This window comes from Salmo trutta, chromosome 18 (assembly GCF_901001165.1).
Source record: "Salmo trutta chromosome 18, fSalTru1.1, whole genome shotgun sequence".
Lineage (NCBI taxonomy): Eukaryota > Metazoa > Chordata > Actinopteri > Salmoniformes > Salmonidae > Salmo > Salmo trutta.
In genome coordinates, this window is record NC_042974.1 from 53,735,645 (window position 1) to 53,754,920 (window position 19,276).

At 40.7% G+C, this 19,276-nt stretch overlaps 1 protein-coding gene across 1 annotated transcript in view; it reads left to right on the forward strand.

Moving 5' to 3' along the window:
- The window catches only part of map2k6 (mitogen-activated protein kinase kinase 6), a 49,648-nt gene that overhangs the window by 17,980 nt on the left and 12,392 nt on the right, over positions 1-19,276 (forward strand). The window contains exons 2-5 of the mRNA XM_029699036.1: positions 9,598-9,661; positions 13,441-13,489; positions 14,472-14,585; positions 14,876-14,995. Coding sequence (XP_029554896.1) covers positions 9,598-9,661; positions 13,441-13,489; positions 14,472-14,585; positions 14,876-14,995 — 347 coding nt within the window. The remainder of the gene's footprint in view (positions 1-9,597; positions 9,662-13,440; positions 13,490-14,471; positions 14,586-14,875; positions 14,996-19,276) is intronic.

The following is a 19,276-nucleotide window of genomic DNA, read 5'->3' on the forward strand; positions in this document are numbered from 1 at the left end:
ATTTTGGAAACACTGCTCTACAGTGCATGTTTGCAGGAATAGTTCAGATTAATATCCATACATTACAACATAATAAGACCACCACCCAAGCCATCTGTGTATTGAGCATGATGCATCAGGACAATAGTTGGATGTGCATTGAGTTTGATGCATCAGGACAATAGTTGGATGTGCATTGAGTTTGATGCATCATTACAATAGTTTGATGTATTATGAGGACAGTAGTCATCAGATAAATGAACACAGTCAAAGTATCGATATGATATTGGCCAAAATAATATTGCGATTAATAACTATTGATTCCCCTCCATCGTCAGTAACCTATCTGTGGATTGAGCTTGATACATCAGGACAGTAAGCGTCATGACAGTTAGGCCTAACATGATACATTCATCTGAACGAGCTTGTGTGCCGGAGCTCTGTGTGAAGTGGAGTGTGTGCCGTGGAGCTGAAAATGAGAGGAGCATAAATCCAGCCTTGTCTTCGTTCACCCTCCGAGGAGTAACCGCCCCGCGATGCATGCCATCACAGCAGGTCACGAACACCGTTTTCTCCTTCCCTGCTCTCAAAGGGCAAGGGAAGGAGGGCATCTTAAATGCCATCCTATTCCCTATAATAGTGCACTACTTTTGACCAGGGCCCATAGAGAATAGGCTGCCATTTGGGACACAGCCTGCCTCTGCTCAGTAGCTCAGTCCTCCTAGAGCATGTCAAGCACGCCAAAATAATAAAATCAATGGATCACAGCTGAATCTTAACGTTGATCTTGAAGTTTCCTGAGTAAGCAATCAATGTTTTCACTACACATCATTGGCGGGGCTGACGCCTTTTGGATGCTTTTCTCTTTGTATAAGCTCTCTCCCTGCAACCATCCTATTTTTGTAAATTATTTTTTATTCAGTGTTTATTTGACTGGAGGACCGTTTTTAGTAAATCCATGTCATGTGTCTAATGAAATTACAAGCCGACCAATTCTGGTCTTTTGCCCAATTATTGGAAAAAGATCTGATCGAACAAAATAACATTCAGTGGAAAAAGATTGGCCTGCCTGTGTAAACGCAGCCTATCAGGATAGAGGGTGAACTTTGGCTCAGCTGGAGGCAAAACAGCACTTGTCATCATGGCTGGATTAAATGTGCAAATGTGCACTTAGCTGTCCCCTGCCTGATTACCAGTTACATAAAACCTCCAGCTAGAACACGGAGTAAAGGAAAACTTGTCATGCCGCTCCTCTTGCAAATTACTGCACTCTGGTTCCCACCGAGAGAGTGCATCGCATTGCATGGCATGCTATTCGACAGTGGGTGCATCCCAAATGGCACCCTATTTCCTACATAGTGCATTACTTTTGACTAGAACCCTATAGGCCCCTTTCAAAAGTAGTACACTATATAGGGAATATGGTGCCATTTGGGACGCACACAGTGACAGTCCTCTGGATGTGCGACAGATAAGCTGTCTGGAGGTAAATACACTTGAATTAATTCCAGATAGACATTTTGTTCCATATTTAAATACTGATTATTAGGGAAGTTAGTTTAGCTACTCTTGCAATTTTTTTCCCTCAATTTTGAATGAAAAGTGCTTCAATTATGTGAAACCCAGCTAAGAGGAATGGTGGATTTTATTTTAGCAACACACCTGTTAGGGTTTGTTGTGTGTGTGTGTGTGTGTGTGTGTGTGTGTGTGTGTGTGTGTGTGTGTGTGTGTGTGTGTGTGTGTGTGTGTTGAGTAAAACATAGCAGGTCACCTGGTCCCAGCAGTCAATCATTTTTAATCTAATGGTCTCGGGGACCAATTAATTTTTTCCTTCTTTCTGTTCTGTAACAGCCTCTCACCTCCAGCCAAATCTCCAGGCTGAAACCTGGCCAAATCAAACAGCCCAGTAGGCCTACATCCTGTGAAAATCTGCTATGAAAGAGTTAGCAGGCTGCCACACTTGGACTCGTAAATAATGCTAGCTCATGTTAGGCTGCTACCAGACCAGCAAATGTTATGGCTGCTAAAGACAAGTGCTTCCCTTCATATCTAAGTTATCGACTTGATCTTACTATGCATTGGGCCATTCTTCGCACTCTTGCCGATAAGGGCTAAAAACAGGTGTACTAAATACGACATGAAGATCACATGCATTGGTCGGTCCCCCCATAGTTGAGCAGCGATCTCATGTTGTAGTCATCGTGGTGAAGTTGGCTGCCCCCTAGTTAACCACTACTTAAGCAGGACTGTGCACTGCAGTGACCTGAAGCTGATACACTTACGCACACACACCACCGCCGAGAGTATCGTTAAGTAAACCTCAACCGTCTAAGAAGCGTATAGCCTTGTGGTTGCTGGTGGTGACGAAATGGTTCCCAGTGGAGCTTCACAACATGACAGCTGTAACCCAAAGGATATATACTGAACAGAAATATAAATGCAACAATTTGACTTAGTTACAATTCATATCAGGAAATTGAAATAAATTAGTCCCTAATCTATGGATGTCACATGACTGGGCAGGGGCGCAGCCATGGGTTGGCCTGGGAGGGCATAGGCCCATCCACTTGGGAGCCAGGCCCAACCAATCAGAATTCGTTTTTCCCCACAAAAGGGCTTTATTACAGACAGAAACACTCCTCAGTTTCATCATCTGTCTGGGAGGCTGGTCTCAGACGATCCCTCAGGTGAAGAAGCCGGCTGTGGAGGTCCTGGGCTGGCATGGTTACATGTCGTCTGTGGTTGTGAGGCCGGTTGGACGCACTGCCAAATTCTATAAAACGATGTTGGAGGCAGCTTATATGGTTCAGAAATTAATATTCTGGCAACAGCTCTGGTGGACATTCCTGCAGTCGGCATGCTCCCTCAAAACTTGAGACACCTGTGGCATTGTGTTGTGTGACAAAACTGCACATTTTACAGTGGCCATTTATTGTCCCCACCACAAGCTGCACCTGTGTAATGATCATGCTGTTAAATAAGCTTCTTGATATGACACACTTGTCAGGTGGATTGATTATCTTGGCAAAGGAGAAATGCTCACTAACAGGGATGTAAACAAATTTGTGCACAACATTTTAGAGAAATATTTTGGGGATCTTTTATTTCTTTCTGCACAAGAAACATGGGACCAACACTTAACATGTTGCGTTTATATTTTTGTTCAGTGTAGAATGCCTAGTATGCTCACAACTGCGTTGTGGTATAGATATTGCTAGTTGTTGTATATATGTATGTAATTGTATTTTATTTAATATTTTTTACGACTGTACTGACAAATGACTAAATGATTTCAGCTGCATCAGAAACCATTAAAGTGTTGACTTCAACTTCTTGATCAATTCATTGTGATATTCATGAAATGTATTTCGATAAACCAGCTTCAGTCTTACTGCTAAAACAAATGATGCAGGTAGTTGGTTTATCATTTAAACTTTAATTTGTTGCCAAGTAAACATGTTTTAATTAAACAGTAGATTAGTCTGTCAATATAGAAAATAAGTAGACATGACTTGTATTTGCTCTAGAGACCGAGGTGAGTTTACACAGCAATATGCAGGAACAGTTATCCCTCAACTCGAGACATCTGGCATTGTGTTGTGTTACAAAACTGTACATTTTACAGTGGCCATTTATTGTCCCCAGCACAAGGTGCACCTGTGTAATGATCAAGCTGTTTAATCAGCTTCTTGATATGCCACACCTGTCAGGTGGATTGATTATCTTGGCAAAGGAGAAATGCTCACTAACAGAGGTTCTAAACAAAACATTTTTGAGAAATTAGCTTTTTGTGCATATGGAACATTTCTTTGGAATGTGTAGGGTATCTCACAGACTGCCTGGGTGGCCAGTAGGGGCATAACAGCCGCAGGCTCAAGATATGTTATTTTCATCCCTCTCTCTCTCTGTCGGTCTCTGCTCTGGCCTGCCCCCCTCCCATTTCTATTTCCCTCTCTCCCTCCGTCCATTCCTCATGCCGATGTCTTATTCATATCTTCCTCTGGGTCTCTGGAATTCAATTGAGGACCTCTTGGGATTGTTGGAATTCCGGGCAGTGTGGGTTTGGAAGAGGGAGAATAAGCGGGCTGGTTGGTTCCGCCTGCTATGAATGCCACTCTTGGTTTATTATCTGCAGTGTGAGGCATGGGCCTGTCTGGCTGCACAAAGCTTTTGCTCAAAGCACTGTCTCCGGCAGCCTTGGTTTCAGCAAAGATTGCTCTGGCAGAGGTCACTGGCTGTTTTCTTCGCCATTTCTTTGGCTTCAGTACTACTGCTTTTAATTACATGCTGACTACACCGGGCATGCACGTGCGTGCTCTATTGCGCGCGTGTTGATTTTGTCCATCCACACCAGACGCGATCAGAACATGCAAGTTGAAATAAAAAATAACTCTGAACCAACTATATTCATTTGGGGACGGGTCGAAACACATGAAACATTCATGGACATTTAGCTAGCTTGCTGTTACTAGCTAATTTGTCATTGGATATAAACATTGGGTTGTTATTTTACCTGAAATGTACAGTCTTTTTTTTTTTGCTGTATCTTTGTAGAATATCGACCCATTTTGAGTCATTACAAAATCGTGTGTTCTCTACTCAGAAAATGAATCCACAGATAAAAGGGGAAACCTTGTTAGTTTCTAGTAATCTCTCCTAGTTCAGTCTTCTTCTTCTGGGGATTTTATATGGCATTGGCAATCAACTTTAAGGTGCATTACTGCAACCAACTGGAGTGGGGTGTGGTCCTCATTCGTCTCTCAGTCACCCGAGTGGGTACATGCTCCTAAAACCAATGAGGAGATGGGAGAGGCTGGACTTGCAGTAACTCAAGCGTCTAAAATAGAACCAAATTCTATTTTAGCGCCTGGCTACTCAGACGCTTGTTGATGCATGCAAGCAGTTTGGATGAAATTATTCAATAACATAGAGTACCAGTCAAAAGTTTGGACACACCTACTCATTCAAGGGTTTTTCTTTATTTGTACTATTTTCTACATTGTAGGATAGTAGTGAAGACATCAAAACTATGAAATAACACAAATGGAATCATGTAGTAATCAAAAAGGTGTTTAACAAAAAAATATATATTTTAGATTCTTTAAAGTAGCCACTCTTTGCCTTGATGACAGCTTTGCACGCTCTTGGCATTCTCTCAGCCAGCTTCATGAGGTAGTCACCTGGAATGCTTTTCCAACAGTCTTGAAGGAGTTCCCACATATGCTGAGCACTTACTTGTTGGCGGCTTTTCCTTCACTTTGCGGTCCAACTCATCCCAAACCATCTCAATTGGGTTGAGGACCGGTGATTGTGGAGGCCAGGTCATCTGATACAGCACTCCATCATTTTCCTTCTTGGTCAAATAGCCTTTACACAGCCTGGAGGTGTGTTTTGGATCATTGTCCTGTTGAAAAACAAATGATAGTCCCAGTGAGCGCAAACCAGATGGGATGGCGTATCACTGCAGAATCCTGTGGTAGCCATGCTGGTTAAGTGTGCCTTGAATTCTAAATAAATCACTGACAGTGTCACCAGAAAATCACCATCACACCTCCTCCATGCTTCACAGTGGGAAGCACCCATGCGGAGATCATCCGTTCACCTACTCTGCGTCTCACAAAGACACAGCGGTTGGAACCAAAAATCTCAAATTTGGACTCATCAGACCAAAGGACAGATTTCCACCGGTCTAATGTCCATTGCTTCTTCTTATTATTTGTGTCCTTTAGTAGTGGTTTCTTTTCAATTCGACCATGAAGGCCTGATTCACGCAGTCTTCTCTGAACAGCTGATGTTGATGTGTCTGTTACTCTGAAGCATTTATTTGGGCTGCAATCTGAGGTGCAGTTTATTGCCGATTTCTGAGGCTGGTAACTATGATGAACATATCCTCTGCAGCAGAGGTAACTCTGGGTTTCCCTTTCCTATGGCGGTCCTCATGAGAGGCAGTTTCATCGTAGCACTTGAAGGTTTTTGCGACTGCACTTGAAGAAACGTTCAAATTTATTGACATTTTCCAGATTGACTGACCTTCATGTTCATGTCTTTAAGTAATGATGGACTGTCATTTATCTTTGCTTATTTGAGCTGTTCTTGCCATAATATGGACTTGGTATTTTATCTTCTGTATACCATTATTTCATAGTTTTGATGTCTTCACTTTTATTCTACGATGTAGAAAATAGTCAAAATAAAGAAAAACCCTGTACTGAGTAGGTGTGTCCAAACTTTTGACTGGTACTGTATGTGTACATTTATTTTGCAACGCTCACGCATGCAACGCGTCTGGTTTTGTCAGCTTGTTAGGCTACAATGTAAAATAAAACTAGCGTTGAATGTTGAGATCAGCGAGAAAAAGCCTAAAAGGGGAGACTGTATATATGATTTTACATTTTGTAAGATAATGTGGAATAACTAAAAACCGCATCTGTATTTGCATACTGTAACTTGCCAAAATTCCCTCTCGCAGATGTGAAAATATATGAGCAGAATTGTAATCTTAGTAAGAGCTTTTTTTGAAGGCCTGTTTTTGAAGCTCACCAGATTTTATTGGCTCAGGACATACAATGCAGCATATTAGCTTATTCTTTCCCTTTACACTGTAAATTATATAATCTATTGATCCTATACCTTTCTCTCTTTCGTTCTCTGAGTAACGATCACTGGACATATTTGTTCTAGGTCAACTGCAGGTTCCATTTGTTGTGATTTTCCTCTCTGGAGAGATCTGATAGAATCCTAATGTTTAAACAGGCCTGCTATAGGTCTGCGTCCCAAATGGCACCCGTAGTGGACTACTTCTGGCCAGGATCCATAGTGCACTATATAGGGAATAAGGTGCCATTTGGAAAATACACTAGATCTGTTCCAATCACTTAGCGACATCTTGACTATGCGTGCCTGATTGAGCTATATTCAAATGTCTCTCTCTACTCTCATGTAATTCTTTGGCATGCATGTCAGTGCATGCACTGTCTTTTTGTATCGTTACGAGTTACTTCCCTTTGCGTACATGTATTTCTATCTCCCATGTATGCAAATCTGTGTGAATGAATGTAAAGCAAGCCTATATGCTACATATTAAATCAGCGCGCATTCAGCAGGGAGTGGTGTCTGGCTGCGTTGGGATGATTTGCATGTTTGGCCACTGTGGACTGGAGATGAAAGCTTTGAAAGCTGTTGTCTTCTCGATGGAGTAGAGCGTGCCGCGTCTTGTCCTGTCCCATTAAGCCAGAGACTGGGAGGCTGAGGCTTAGTTCCGTGGAGTTTTGCTGAATCACCTAGCAGCATGGCATGCCATGCGCGATCATTGTGAAAACCTGGTAAAGGTGCTGGTGCTCAACCAAAACCACTAACCAGATATTACTTTTGGCTGAAGTTTGGGTTATGAAAATGCATTATTTGAGGTAGGGAGGAGGCAGAGGACCAAAGAGAGAGCATGCCTGAAGTATACACTGCCAGAAGTATACCTTGCCAGCCTGGCATGCATAGTCATTGAGAAAGCTTGGGGAAGCTGGTGCCTGGTACTTAGCCATAATAACCACTCACCGATTCATTGTTTTGGCAAAGATATCAGTGAGAGGTGACAGGAGCTTGTCCAAAGGATGTAACGTTGCATAACGTACTGTTAGAAATGTATCGTGTAGAACAGATATGATTGTCTGTCAGATAGAAAAGGGAATTGTGTCAGCTCTATTCATTCTATTTCTATCTGCAGTGTTCAGAACATTCCAGGCTGGCAGGGTATGTTACAGGAAAGCTCTCTGTTCGGACCTCAGCCGCCCAAGTTTCACTGAACACACACGCCAGGTGTTGAATAGAGCAGGGAATATTTTGACAGTCTGAAACCTGCAGATAGTTTCATTTGTTCTGTGTTGGTCCAAATGTAGTGAAATGTAGACTTATTAGAAGACTATAGTGTCGGTTTTCAGTTAGGCTACTATTGTTGTCTGTGTAAATGCGTGTGGGAGGGACCCAAAGTGACATTTTGGTGCAACAAAGCTGCTTTGGAAAGTGGAAGCCATGAGGCATGCAGTGAGAGGCAGCACAGAGAGAGAGGTGGTGGGGGTAGCACACCCTGGGCTGTGGTTTCAACAAACCAGGACACCCTGTATGTGGGTGTTTTATTTATATTTGTGAGGTTTCAGTTAGTATGGTTTCCAGTAGAGGTCGACCGATTAATCGGAATGGCCAATTAATTAGGGTCGATTTCAAGTTTTCATAACAATCGGAAATCGGTATTTTTGGACGCCGATTTGGCCAATTTTTTTTTTTGTTACCTTTTTTTTTTTTTTTTACCTTTATTTAACTAGGCAAGTCAGTTAAGAACACATTCTTATTTTCAATGACGACCTAGGAATGGTGGGTTAACTGCCTTGTTCAGGGGCAGAACGACAGATTTTTACCTTGTCAGCTCGGGGATTCAATCTTGCAACCTTACGGTTAACTAGTCCAACGCTCTAACCACCTGCTTTACATTACACTCCACGAGGAGCCTGCCTGTTACGCGAATGCAGTAAGAAGCCAAGATAAGTTGCTAGCTAGCATTAAACTTATCTTATAAAAACAATCAATCAATCATAATCACTAGTTAACTACACATGGTTGATGATATTACTGGTTTATCTAGCCTGTCCTGCGTTGCATATAATCGCTTAGGTATGTTAATATTTTCAGTGTTTGCTTTAGTCTGCCTGGACTGCCAGGTGGGCGGGGTTTCCAATTTTGGGACTTTTATATTGGTTCTGTTGCAACAGGCAACCTCAATCAAGCACAGCTAAATTACATGCAATTATTTCAAATGGTAGTTAAACCCAGGTCTGTGTGTGGAAGCACTAGCTTCCTCATCCAGTCAGGGGAGGTGTGAACCAGATGCTCGCGTGCACGCTCACACATACACACACTTTGTTGGCGACGGCAACCTGTCACTCATGCCCCAGTCACACCGTCAGGAGTGTCTGTAATGCCCTGTTACTGTGGTGTTGTGCCATTTAAACGCTCCGCCCGCTCAGTGCAGTACCTCCAGATGGAGAGAGCTCTAACCCACCTGGCTCCGCCACTGCAGACGTATCTCCTCTTCTCTCGCTGCTCGTAGTCTAACCCACCTGGCTCCACCACTGCAGACGTATCTCCTCTCCTCTCGCTGCTCGCAGTCTAACCCACCTGGCTCCACCACTGCAGACGTATCTCCTCTCGCTGCTCGCAGTCTAACCCACCTGGCTCCACCACTGCAAACGTATCTCCTCTCGCTGCTCGCAGTCTAACCCACCTGGCTCCACCACTGCAGACATATCTCCTCTCCTCTCACTGCTCGCTGTCACAGGGCTTGTTGTGTTCAATTAGGATCTGGAGTCACTCACTGCATCCAACCGTAAGTGTCTGACTGGCTGTCGGGTTTTGGGCTTGGGCTCAGGAAGGGAAAATACACTACAAGATGGGACATCTGAGATGACTAAAAGGAACATTTTTAGAAACTCCAGTTTACAATTGATTGTGGTCATCCAAACTGCTGTTCTAACTTTGTTGAATGTGATTTGCTGTCTTCAGGTGTGTGTGTCTGTGTGTATAATTGTATTGTTTTACAAGTTGTTTATTGCTGTCCTTTCTGTCTCCCTCCAGGTAAGAGGAAGCCCGTGCTCTCGCTCTCCAAGGACGTGTTTGAGCAGCCTCCTGCTGCTGCCACGTAAGACTTTCAGTCTTATTTATCTGCTTTATATGACAACTCTTTGTGTATTCCAACAACACTGTGTTATTCCCCTTGTGTAATTACAAAAACCGCTCACTATGCAATTAAATTGTGGTTACTAAAGTAGCCTAATAGTACCAAAATTGTATTACCATGTCGTTACTAGTGTAATTACAATGTTACTTGAGTACAAAGGTACAAGAGCAACTTAATATATTAATATAACGTGTTCCCCTGTTTTTTATGATACATGATAATATGAATGTCTTGTTTTGCACACTTTGTACAAAATAATAAAATGCAGGACGACAGGATCTTTATAAAACGTAGCTATACTTTATTAACTAAACTCTGGTGTAACAGATGTGATTGTATTCTCTTTTGCGTTGTGTAATACGTAAAAGAAGGTCACGTATTGGTCCCAGTTGCTCTGACATAGAATGAGCACATAAGATGTGCGACTTGCATCAAGATGACTGCTGTAGCATGGATGCCTGCACAGAATTATCAGACTGAGGAAAAATGAATAATATACTCTATCGGTCAAAAGTTTTAGAACACCTACTCATTCAAGGCTTTTTCTTTATTTGACGATTTTCTACATTGTAGAATAATAGTGAAGACATAAAAACTATGAAATAACACATGGAATCATGTAGTAAATATGTTTTATATTTGAGATTCTTCAAATAGCCACCCTTTGCCTTAATGATAGCTTTGCACACTCTTGGCATTCTCTCAACCAGCTTCATGAGGTAATCACCTGGAATGCATTTCAATTAACAGGTGTGCCTTTTTAAAAGTTAATTTATGGAATTTATTTTCTTGCTAATCAGTTGTGTTATGACAGAAGATAAAAGACCAAGTCCATATTATGGCAAGAACCGCTCAAATAAGCAAACCGAAACAACAGTCCATCATTACTTTAAGACATGAAGGTCAGTCATTCCGGAACATTTCAAGAACTTTGAAAGTTTCTTCAAGTGCAGTCGCAAAAACCATCAAGCGCTATGATGAAACTGGCTCTCATGAGGACCACCACAGGAATGGAAGACCCAGAGTTACCTCTGCTGCATAGGATAAGTTCATAAGAGTTACCAGTGTCAGAAATTGCAGCCTAAATAAACTATTCACAGAGTTCAAGTAACAGACACATCTCAACATCAACTGTTCAGAGGAGACTAGGTGAATCAGGCCTTCAGGGTCGAAATGCTGCAAAGAAACCGCTACTAAAGGACACCAATAATAAGAAGAGACTTGCTTGGGCCAAGAAACACGAGCAATGGACATTAGACTGCTGGAAATTTGTCCTTTGGTCCAGAGTTCAAAAGGGAGATTTTTGGTTCCAACCGCTGGGTCTGTGAACGAATGACCTCCGCATGTGTGTTTCCCACTGTAAAGCATGGAGGAGGAGGTAATATGGTGTGGGGGTGCTTTGCTGGTGACACTGTCTGATTTTATTTACAATTCAAGGCACACTTAACCAGCATGGCTACCACAGCATTCTGCAGCGATACACCATCCCATCTGGTTTGGGCTTAGTGGGACTATCATTCTTTTTTTTTTAAGGGAACTCCTTCAAGACTGTTGGAAAAGCATTCCAGTTGAAGCTGGTTGAGAGAATGCCAAGAGTGTGCAAAGCTGTCATCAAGATAAAGGGTGGCTATTTGAAGATTCTCAAATGTAAAATATATTTTGATTTAACACTTTCTTGGTTACTACATGATTCCATTTGTGTTATTTCATAGTTTTGATGTCTTCACTATTATTCTACAATGTAGAAAATAGTAAAATATTAATAAAAATGTATTCTAAAACTTTTGACCGGTAGTGTATCTATAACAAAATACAAAACACAATATGTATAAATACCTGAAAGAGACAAAGATTGAGCACATAAGATGTGTGACATGCACCAATATTGCTGCTGTAGCATGGATCTGACTTGCACCAAGATGGCTGCTGTAGCATGGATCTGACTTGCACCGAGATGGCTGCTGTACCATGGATCTGACTTGCACCAAGATGGCTGCTGTAGCATGGATCTGACTTGCACCAAGATGGCTGCTGTAACATGGATCTGACATGCACCAAGATGGCTGCTGTAGCAAGTATCTGACATGACCAAATTGGCTGCAGTATCATGGATCTGATATGCAGCAAAATGTCTGCTGTAGCATGGATCTGCAGCAAGGAGAAACCACCATGTATGAATCATGAGCTAAATACTACCACCATGACTTCAACAGAGCATGCTAGCTAATCGCTCATACAGCAATCATGTCAAAATGCATGGCTAGAATTATGTCAAACTGTATATTATGCACCAATTAATGTACGTGTTGAACTCGTAAACATCGTAAATATGAAAACAGAACACAGCACTTCAGATCATGACCTACTGCCTGCACAGAATTATCGGGCTGGAAAGAATTTGTTTGATCTCCCCCTATCTGTAAGCGCAGCCAATTACATTACACCTTATTGACGTCTGACTTGAACCAACCAATTAAAATACGTAAACATTAAATACACATTTTTGCAGTGGCAAGTGGAACCTTAAATAACCACGTTACGCTGGTATGTTCGTGTCTCCGGCCATGATGAACTGCAATAACCTCACGACCTGGTTGGTCTTAACCAATCATAGCACAGTATGATATGACAGCAGAATGCAACCGATTTTAGATTAAGTATGTTTCACATGAATATTACAGGATACAATGCTGCTCAATCAACTTAATGATCCTAAAGATGTCACTGACGACTCTGTTTCCTCCCATGACTAATGAGGATAGCGGAGGCTAGTTAGAGATGACCTTTTGGATGCGTTCACATACTGTTATATTTGGCGCAATGCCCCAGTGAATATTGTTGATGGAGCACATTTTCACTGTCAAAAAGAAGATAACTCTGGACTAATGCTCAGTTTCTTACATTAACATTTAGGCTACATGCAGTTATTCACATGAGAAATGTAAATCATAATGAATTAATGCATACCAAGGTTGGGGTCCATTCTGAATTGAGTTGCAAATTGCTCTATAATTTCAATTAAATGATTGAATTTGAATATCATTGGAATTTAATTTGTTTTAAAGAAATAATTTATTTCAATGAAATCCAAATGGCTTATTTATTCTACACGTCACCAAATAAATGTTTATTTTGACATCATATATAGTCAGCAATGCCATGCAGCATAAGGTTGAAATGTTTCATTTTTAAAACTCAATTTAAGCAATTTAAAATAATTACAGAGGTCTGGAAATATTCTAAGATCATGTTGTGTGTTGTCTATAATAATGAATAATTCCCTTAACGTTTTTAAATATCAGAAGATGAAAAAATCCCAGAATGCATTAGATCGAACACTGCCGTATGCAAGGGAACAATCTAACATTTCTTGACAAAGAAGAAAAATACAGTTTGACATCTGAATTATAATCAAATTAATATTTGAAATGGTATGTGTATTTTTTTTGCATTAATAAGTGGCATATCCTTTCGATAAACTATTTGTCAAATGAATGAGAATTTCATGGTTCACGTCTCAGTTGAATTGGTTTAAATTAATTACATTTTACTTCAATTCAAATTTTTTGCATCTTGTGGTGTGTGGCTAATTCAAATTCATTGTCTGAATTTAATTAAATTAATAATTCATATAAATATATTAATTTAAATCAGAAATTCCAAATTTACCCCAACCCTGATGAATACAGAAAATGTTGTACATAAACTGTTTTTTATCCTAACAACTGTCTACCTTACAGACCCCCAAGAGATTTGGATTCGAAAGCTTGTGTGACCATCGGAGAGAAGGTACCTCATCTAGTTAATGTTCAGTATGCTATCTCTTACTGTCACATTCTTACCTTTCGTCTACCACTATGTTCTTTCCCACACATGTTCCTTTGACAAAACCTTTATATAAAACTGAAGAACTTACATAAACATACGTTTTTACATCTGTGTATAGTTGTTCTAACCTCTGTATACTTTAGGTTGAGTTAGGTCCTCTGTCTGTGATCTGGATGCAGAAAGCTGAAAGCTTGGCTCAATTAAGGGTCTGTGAGCCATAAAGAACGGCCTAGCAAACATTATGACCCAGATTGAACACTTCTGATTGTAGGCAGACTGGAATGTGCTTTACTGCCTGACGGGCAGTAAAAATATTTATTTTAAACTCATCAAATAAGTGGAATTTTCCATTGGCAAAGATGCAAGGTTTTTTTGTCTTACAATATAGCCTGAAGTCAGTCAGGGCAGCAATTTATTTTTTGATTCTTGTATAAAGTGTAAGAAAAAAAATGGTCCCATGATTTACGTAAACTATTCTTTCAGATGAAAAGGGGCATTTGTGGTGTCTTTGGACTCAACCCATCAACCCCTTAGAAGAGACTATATACAGTATTTAGTGTTTCAATGTACAAAGCTTTCCATGATGATAAAAAACTTGGGTTGGTGTAGATGTTTAAACAAAGACATAGCGCAGAGCCAAGCAGCACTCTTAAACAAAGAGAATAAGAGATACTCCCACCTAAAATGACCCCGTATGTTGGTAGATTAGGATTTGGTGTTTCTTTTCGTGTTTGTCGCTCTCTGTTTCTGTTTGTTTGCACAAGATGAGGATTGGGTACCAATCAATCAATATTTTTATCCCTCTTTTTGTATTCATTGATTACTTCAAGTATGGGAGAAGTAAGGGAAGGTAGGGAGATTTTTACCCAGTCTTGCTCTCTCTCATTGCATCACCGTGTTTGAATCCAGCCTGACATGGTACTCTCCCGTCTGTCCTGTGCAGAACTTTGTGGTGAAGGCCGATGACCTGGAGCAGATCGACGAGCTGGGAAGAGGGGCGTATGGTGTGGTGGACAAGATGAGGCACATGCCCAGTGGCTTGATCATGGCAGTGAAGGTATGTGAGATTTGATGATGTAATTGATGTTCACTTTCAGGAGATCTAGGTCCGGTTACTATAGCAAAAGCACTTATACAGGCAGCCTAATTCTGATCTTTTTCCCCAATAATTGGTATTTTGACCAATCAGGTCAGTTATTTTGCCAATAATTGGGCAAAAGATCAGATTTGGGCTGCCTGTGTTAACGCAGCAATAGTGACAGCTGTTGATGTAATACATTTGTTGGATGGATGGATGGATGGACTTGATTTGTTGATTGATTTGATGTCCTTTCGCTCCCACCCTAGAGGATCCGTGCCACAGTGAACACCCAGGAACAGAAGAGACTGCTGATGGACCTGGACATCTCAATGAGGACAGTAGACTGCTTCTACACAGTCACTTTCTACGGCGCACTCTTCAGAGAGGTAACTAGCTACTTTATAATAACAATAATACTTAGACATAATAGGGCGTTTTTCTTAACCTGTCTGGGCTAGGGGGCAGTATTTTCACGGCCGGATGAAAAACGTACCCAATTTAAACAGGTTACTACTCTGGCCCAGAAACTAGAATATGCATATTATTAGTAGATTTGGATAGAAAACACTCTGAAGTTTCTAAAACTGTTTGAATGGTGTCTGTGAGTATAACAGAACTCATATGGCAGGCAAGAACCTGAGAAAATTCCAAGCAGGAAGTGGAAAGTCTGAGAATTGTAGTTCTTCTTTTGATTCTCTATCGAAGCTACAGTGTCTGTGGGGGACGTTGCACTTTCTAAGGCTTCCATTGGCTGTCTACAGCCTTCAGAAAGTGGTTTGAGCATTTTCCTGCCACTGGGCAGATAATAGGAGCTCATTCACTGAGTGGTCTGCCTGGCAACAAAGGGATTGGATATGCGCGAGGACGCCGTTCCTTCTTTTTCTTCTTGAATGAATATGCTATTGTCTGGTTGGAATATTATCGCAATTTTACGTTAAATATACCATAAAGATTGATTTTAACTTCTTACATCTACACGTTCCGCTAGCGGAACGTCTGCTCCAATATCCAATGATGGGCGGGGCGCGAAATTCAAACTCCTCTAAATCCGAAAACTTACACTTTTCAAACATATGACTATGTTACAGCTATTTAAAGACAAGACTCTCCTTTATCTAACCAAACTGTCCGATTTCAAAAAGGCTTTACAGCGAAAGCAAAACATTAGATTATGTCAGCAGAGTACCCAGCCAGGAATAATCACACAGCCATTTTTCAAGCTAGCATATCATGTCACATAAACCCAAACCATATCTAAATGCAGCACTAACCTTTGATGATCTTCATCAGATGACACACCTAGGACATTGTGTTATACAATACATGCATGTCTGTTCAATCAAGTTCATATTTATATCAAAAACCAGCTTTTTACATTAGCATGTGACGTTCAGAACTAGCATTCCCACCGAACACTTCCGGTGATTTTACTAAATTACTCACGATAAACGTTCACAAAAAGCATAACAATTATTTTAAGAATTATAGATACAGAACTCCTCTATGCACTCGATATGTCCGATTTTAAAATAGCTTTTCGGATGAAGCACATTTTGCAATAATGTAAGTACATAGCCCGGCGTTACAGGGCTAGCTATTTAGACACCCACCCAGTGTAGCCTTCACCAAAATCACATTTCCTATAAGAAAAATGTTCTTACCTTGCTTGTTCTTCATCAGAATACACTGCCAGGACTTCTACTTCAATAACAAATGTAGGTTTGGTCCCAAATAATCCATCGTTATATCCAAACAGCGACGTTTTGTTCGTGCGTTCTAGACACTATCCCAACGCTAAATCTCGGCCACGAGCATGACGCAAAATATGACAAAAAATTTCGAAATATTCCATTACCGTACTTCGAAGCATGTCAACCGCTGTTTAAAACCAATATTTATGCAATTTATCTCGTAGAGAAGCGATAATATTCCGACCGGGAATCTGCCTGTCTGTAAACTGAGGAAAAAACCAAAAGCCGGGGGCGGGGCGTGTCACGCGCCTAAGGCTTAGTCCATTGACTGACCACTCAGCATTTGCTCTCGTGTGCTTCAGCCAGGGCTTTGAATGACATCATTCCTGTTTTTCCCGGGCTGTGAGACTCCATTGTTGACGTGACAAGTGTCACGTAAGAGCAGAGATCCTTTGTAAACGATAGAGAGAATCAAGAAGGGCAAGAAATGTTCAGACAGGGTACTTCCTGAACAGAAGCATCTCAGGTTTTTGCCTGCCATAGGAGTTCTGTTATACTCACAGACACCATTCAAACAGTTTCAGAAACTTTGGAGTGTTTTCTCTCCAAAGCTAATAATTATATGCATATTCCAGTTTCTGGGCAGGACTAATAATCAGATTAAATCGGGTACGTTTTTTATCCAGCCGTGAAAATACTGCCCCCTAGATGTAACAGGTTAAACAACGTTTGACATGCTTCTAAATTCGGTAATGGAACATTTTGACTTTTCGTCTCTCGTTCCGCGCTCGCACGTTATGCCTTTGGATAAGTGATCTGTACGCACGAACAAAATGGAGGTATTTGTACATAAATATGGATTATTTCGAACAAAAACAACATTTCTTGTGGAAGTAGCAGTCCTGGGAGTGCATTCTGACGAAGATCAGCAAAGGTAAGAGAATATTTATAATACTAATTCTGAGTTTAGGTTGCGCCGAACTTGGCGCACATCGTGATGGCTGAGCTATGTACTCAGAATAGTGAAAAATGTGCTTTCTCCGTAAAGCTATTTCAAAATCTGACACAGCGGTTGCATCCAGGGGTAGTCTATCTATAATTCTTTAAATAATTTTTCTATATTTTGTCAACATTTATGATGAGTATTTTTGTAAATTGATGTGCACATTCACCGGAGGTTTTGGTGGGAATACATTTTCTGAACATCACGCGCCAATGTAAAATGCTGTTTTTGGATATAAATATGAACTTTATCAAACAAAACATACATGTATTGTGTAACATAATGTCCTAGGAGTGTCATCTGATGAAGGTCGTCAAAGGTTAGTGCTTCATTTAGCTGTGTTTTGTGTTTTATTGACACATGTCCTTGCTTGGAAAATGGCTGTGTGATTATTTTTGTCAATGTACTCTCCTAACATAATCTAATGTTTTGCTTTCGCTGTAAAGCCTTTTTGAAATCGGACAATGTGGTTACATCAAGGAGAAGTGTATTTTTAAAATAGTGTAAAATAGTTGTATGTTTGAGAAAGCTGAATTATGCCGTTTTGTTGTTTTTGAATTTGCCGCCCTGATATTTCACTGGCTGTGTCCCGGGTCCCACCTAGCCCATAGAAGTTAAACCCAAATACGCTTTACAATAAACAGCCTATTTGTTTATTCAGTCCCCAAACGTTTTTGCAATTGCAAAAGCTACTCTTTATGGGGTTTTCCTACTGACTTAGTTTATTCCTATAAGGAACATAGGCTTCCTACAATGTCATTACAAAGATGTCAGAGGACAGAGCCTTGTAGATATGCTGTTAAGTATATTGGCACCCTTGCAATTTCAAACGGAGTGCAATGAATCAGAATGTTCTGTTTTCTCTTTTTAAAACAGGCTATTTTTACCCTGTAAACAAATAAAAGAGGATTCCTCAAGGGTTCTATGGTAAAGGGGATTGTTCTATGTGGAGCAATAATGACTAAAATAGCCCTTTGAGCTCTTTAATGGTTCTTTGCAATTCAGAAAAGTGTTCTTTCATCTTTGAGTTATAATTCAAATGTAGGGGCGGTGGCTCATTTAGAATATTTCGAGGCTTGCTTTGCTCACAGTTCATGTCATTACATGTTAAATTATGGTCAGTTGTCTTGTGAATGTTTATTAAGTCAGTGGTTCTCAATTCTTTCATCAGGGATCCCCAGCTGTATTTATTTATTTATTTTATTTAACCTTTATTTAACTAGGCAAGTCAGTTAAGAACAAATTCTTATTTACAATGATGGCCTACCCCAGCCAAACCCTAACCCGGTCGACACTGAGCCAATTGTGCGCCGCCCTATGGGACTCCAAATTACGGCCGGTTGTGATACAACCTGTAATCGAACCAGGGTCTGTAGTGACACCTCTAGCACTGAGATGCAGTGCCTTAGACCGCTGCGCCACTCGGGAGCCCGAGTGCTCTGCCGTACCAGAGCTAGTACACCTCATTCAACTTGTGAATTAACTAAATAATAACTCTCATGCAATTTTAACAATTAAATATGGCTAACTAGTATATATCCCTGTATGCTTCTCCAAAAGATTATTTGTAGATTATTTGCGATTGAGAAAGGTTCTACAAAGAACCAGTAAAAAGGGTTCTCTGGGTCGTTATCAATAAAACGTCACAATACAGTGCAGAGCGTTCCATATAGCTGCTGGGGGGCAAGGAGACCTCCAGCTCCGCTAAAACTATTGGCAACTATGTGCTGTTTTCAAGTGATTGTTAAGTAAGTGTTATAACTATTTGGTTTTAATATCATTGCCCCTTGAAGAGCATAGTCAGAACTACACATTTCCAATGATTCCACATTTAGCTCTATCATCAGAGTTATACAGCAAGTAACTGCATGCTTTTCATGATCAGTAAACATCAATTGAGCATGTATTGTCAGATACGTGAGGCTGTCCTATCCATTTAGAATGTAGCTAGCTAGCTAAGCAAACAGCGTGCC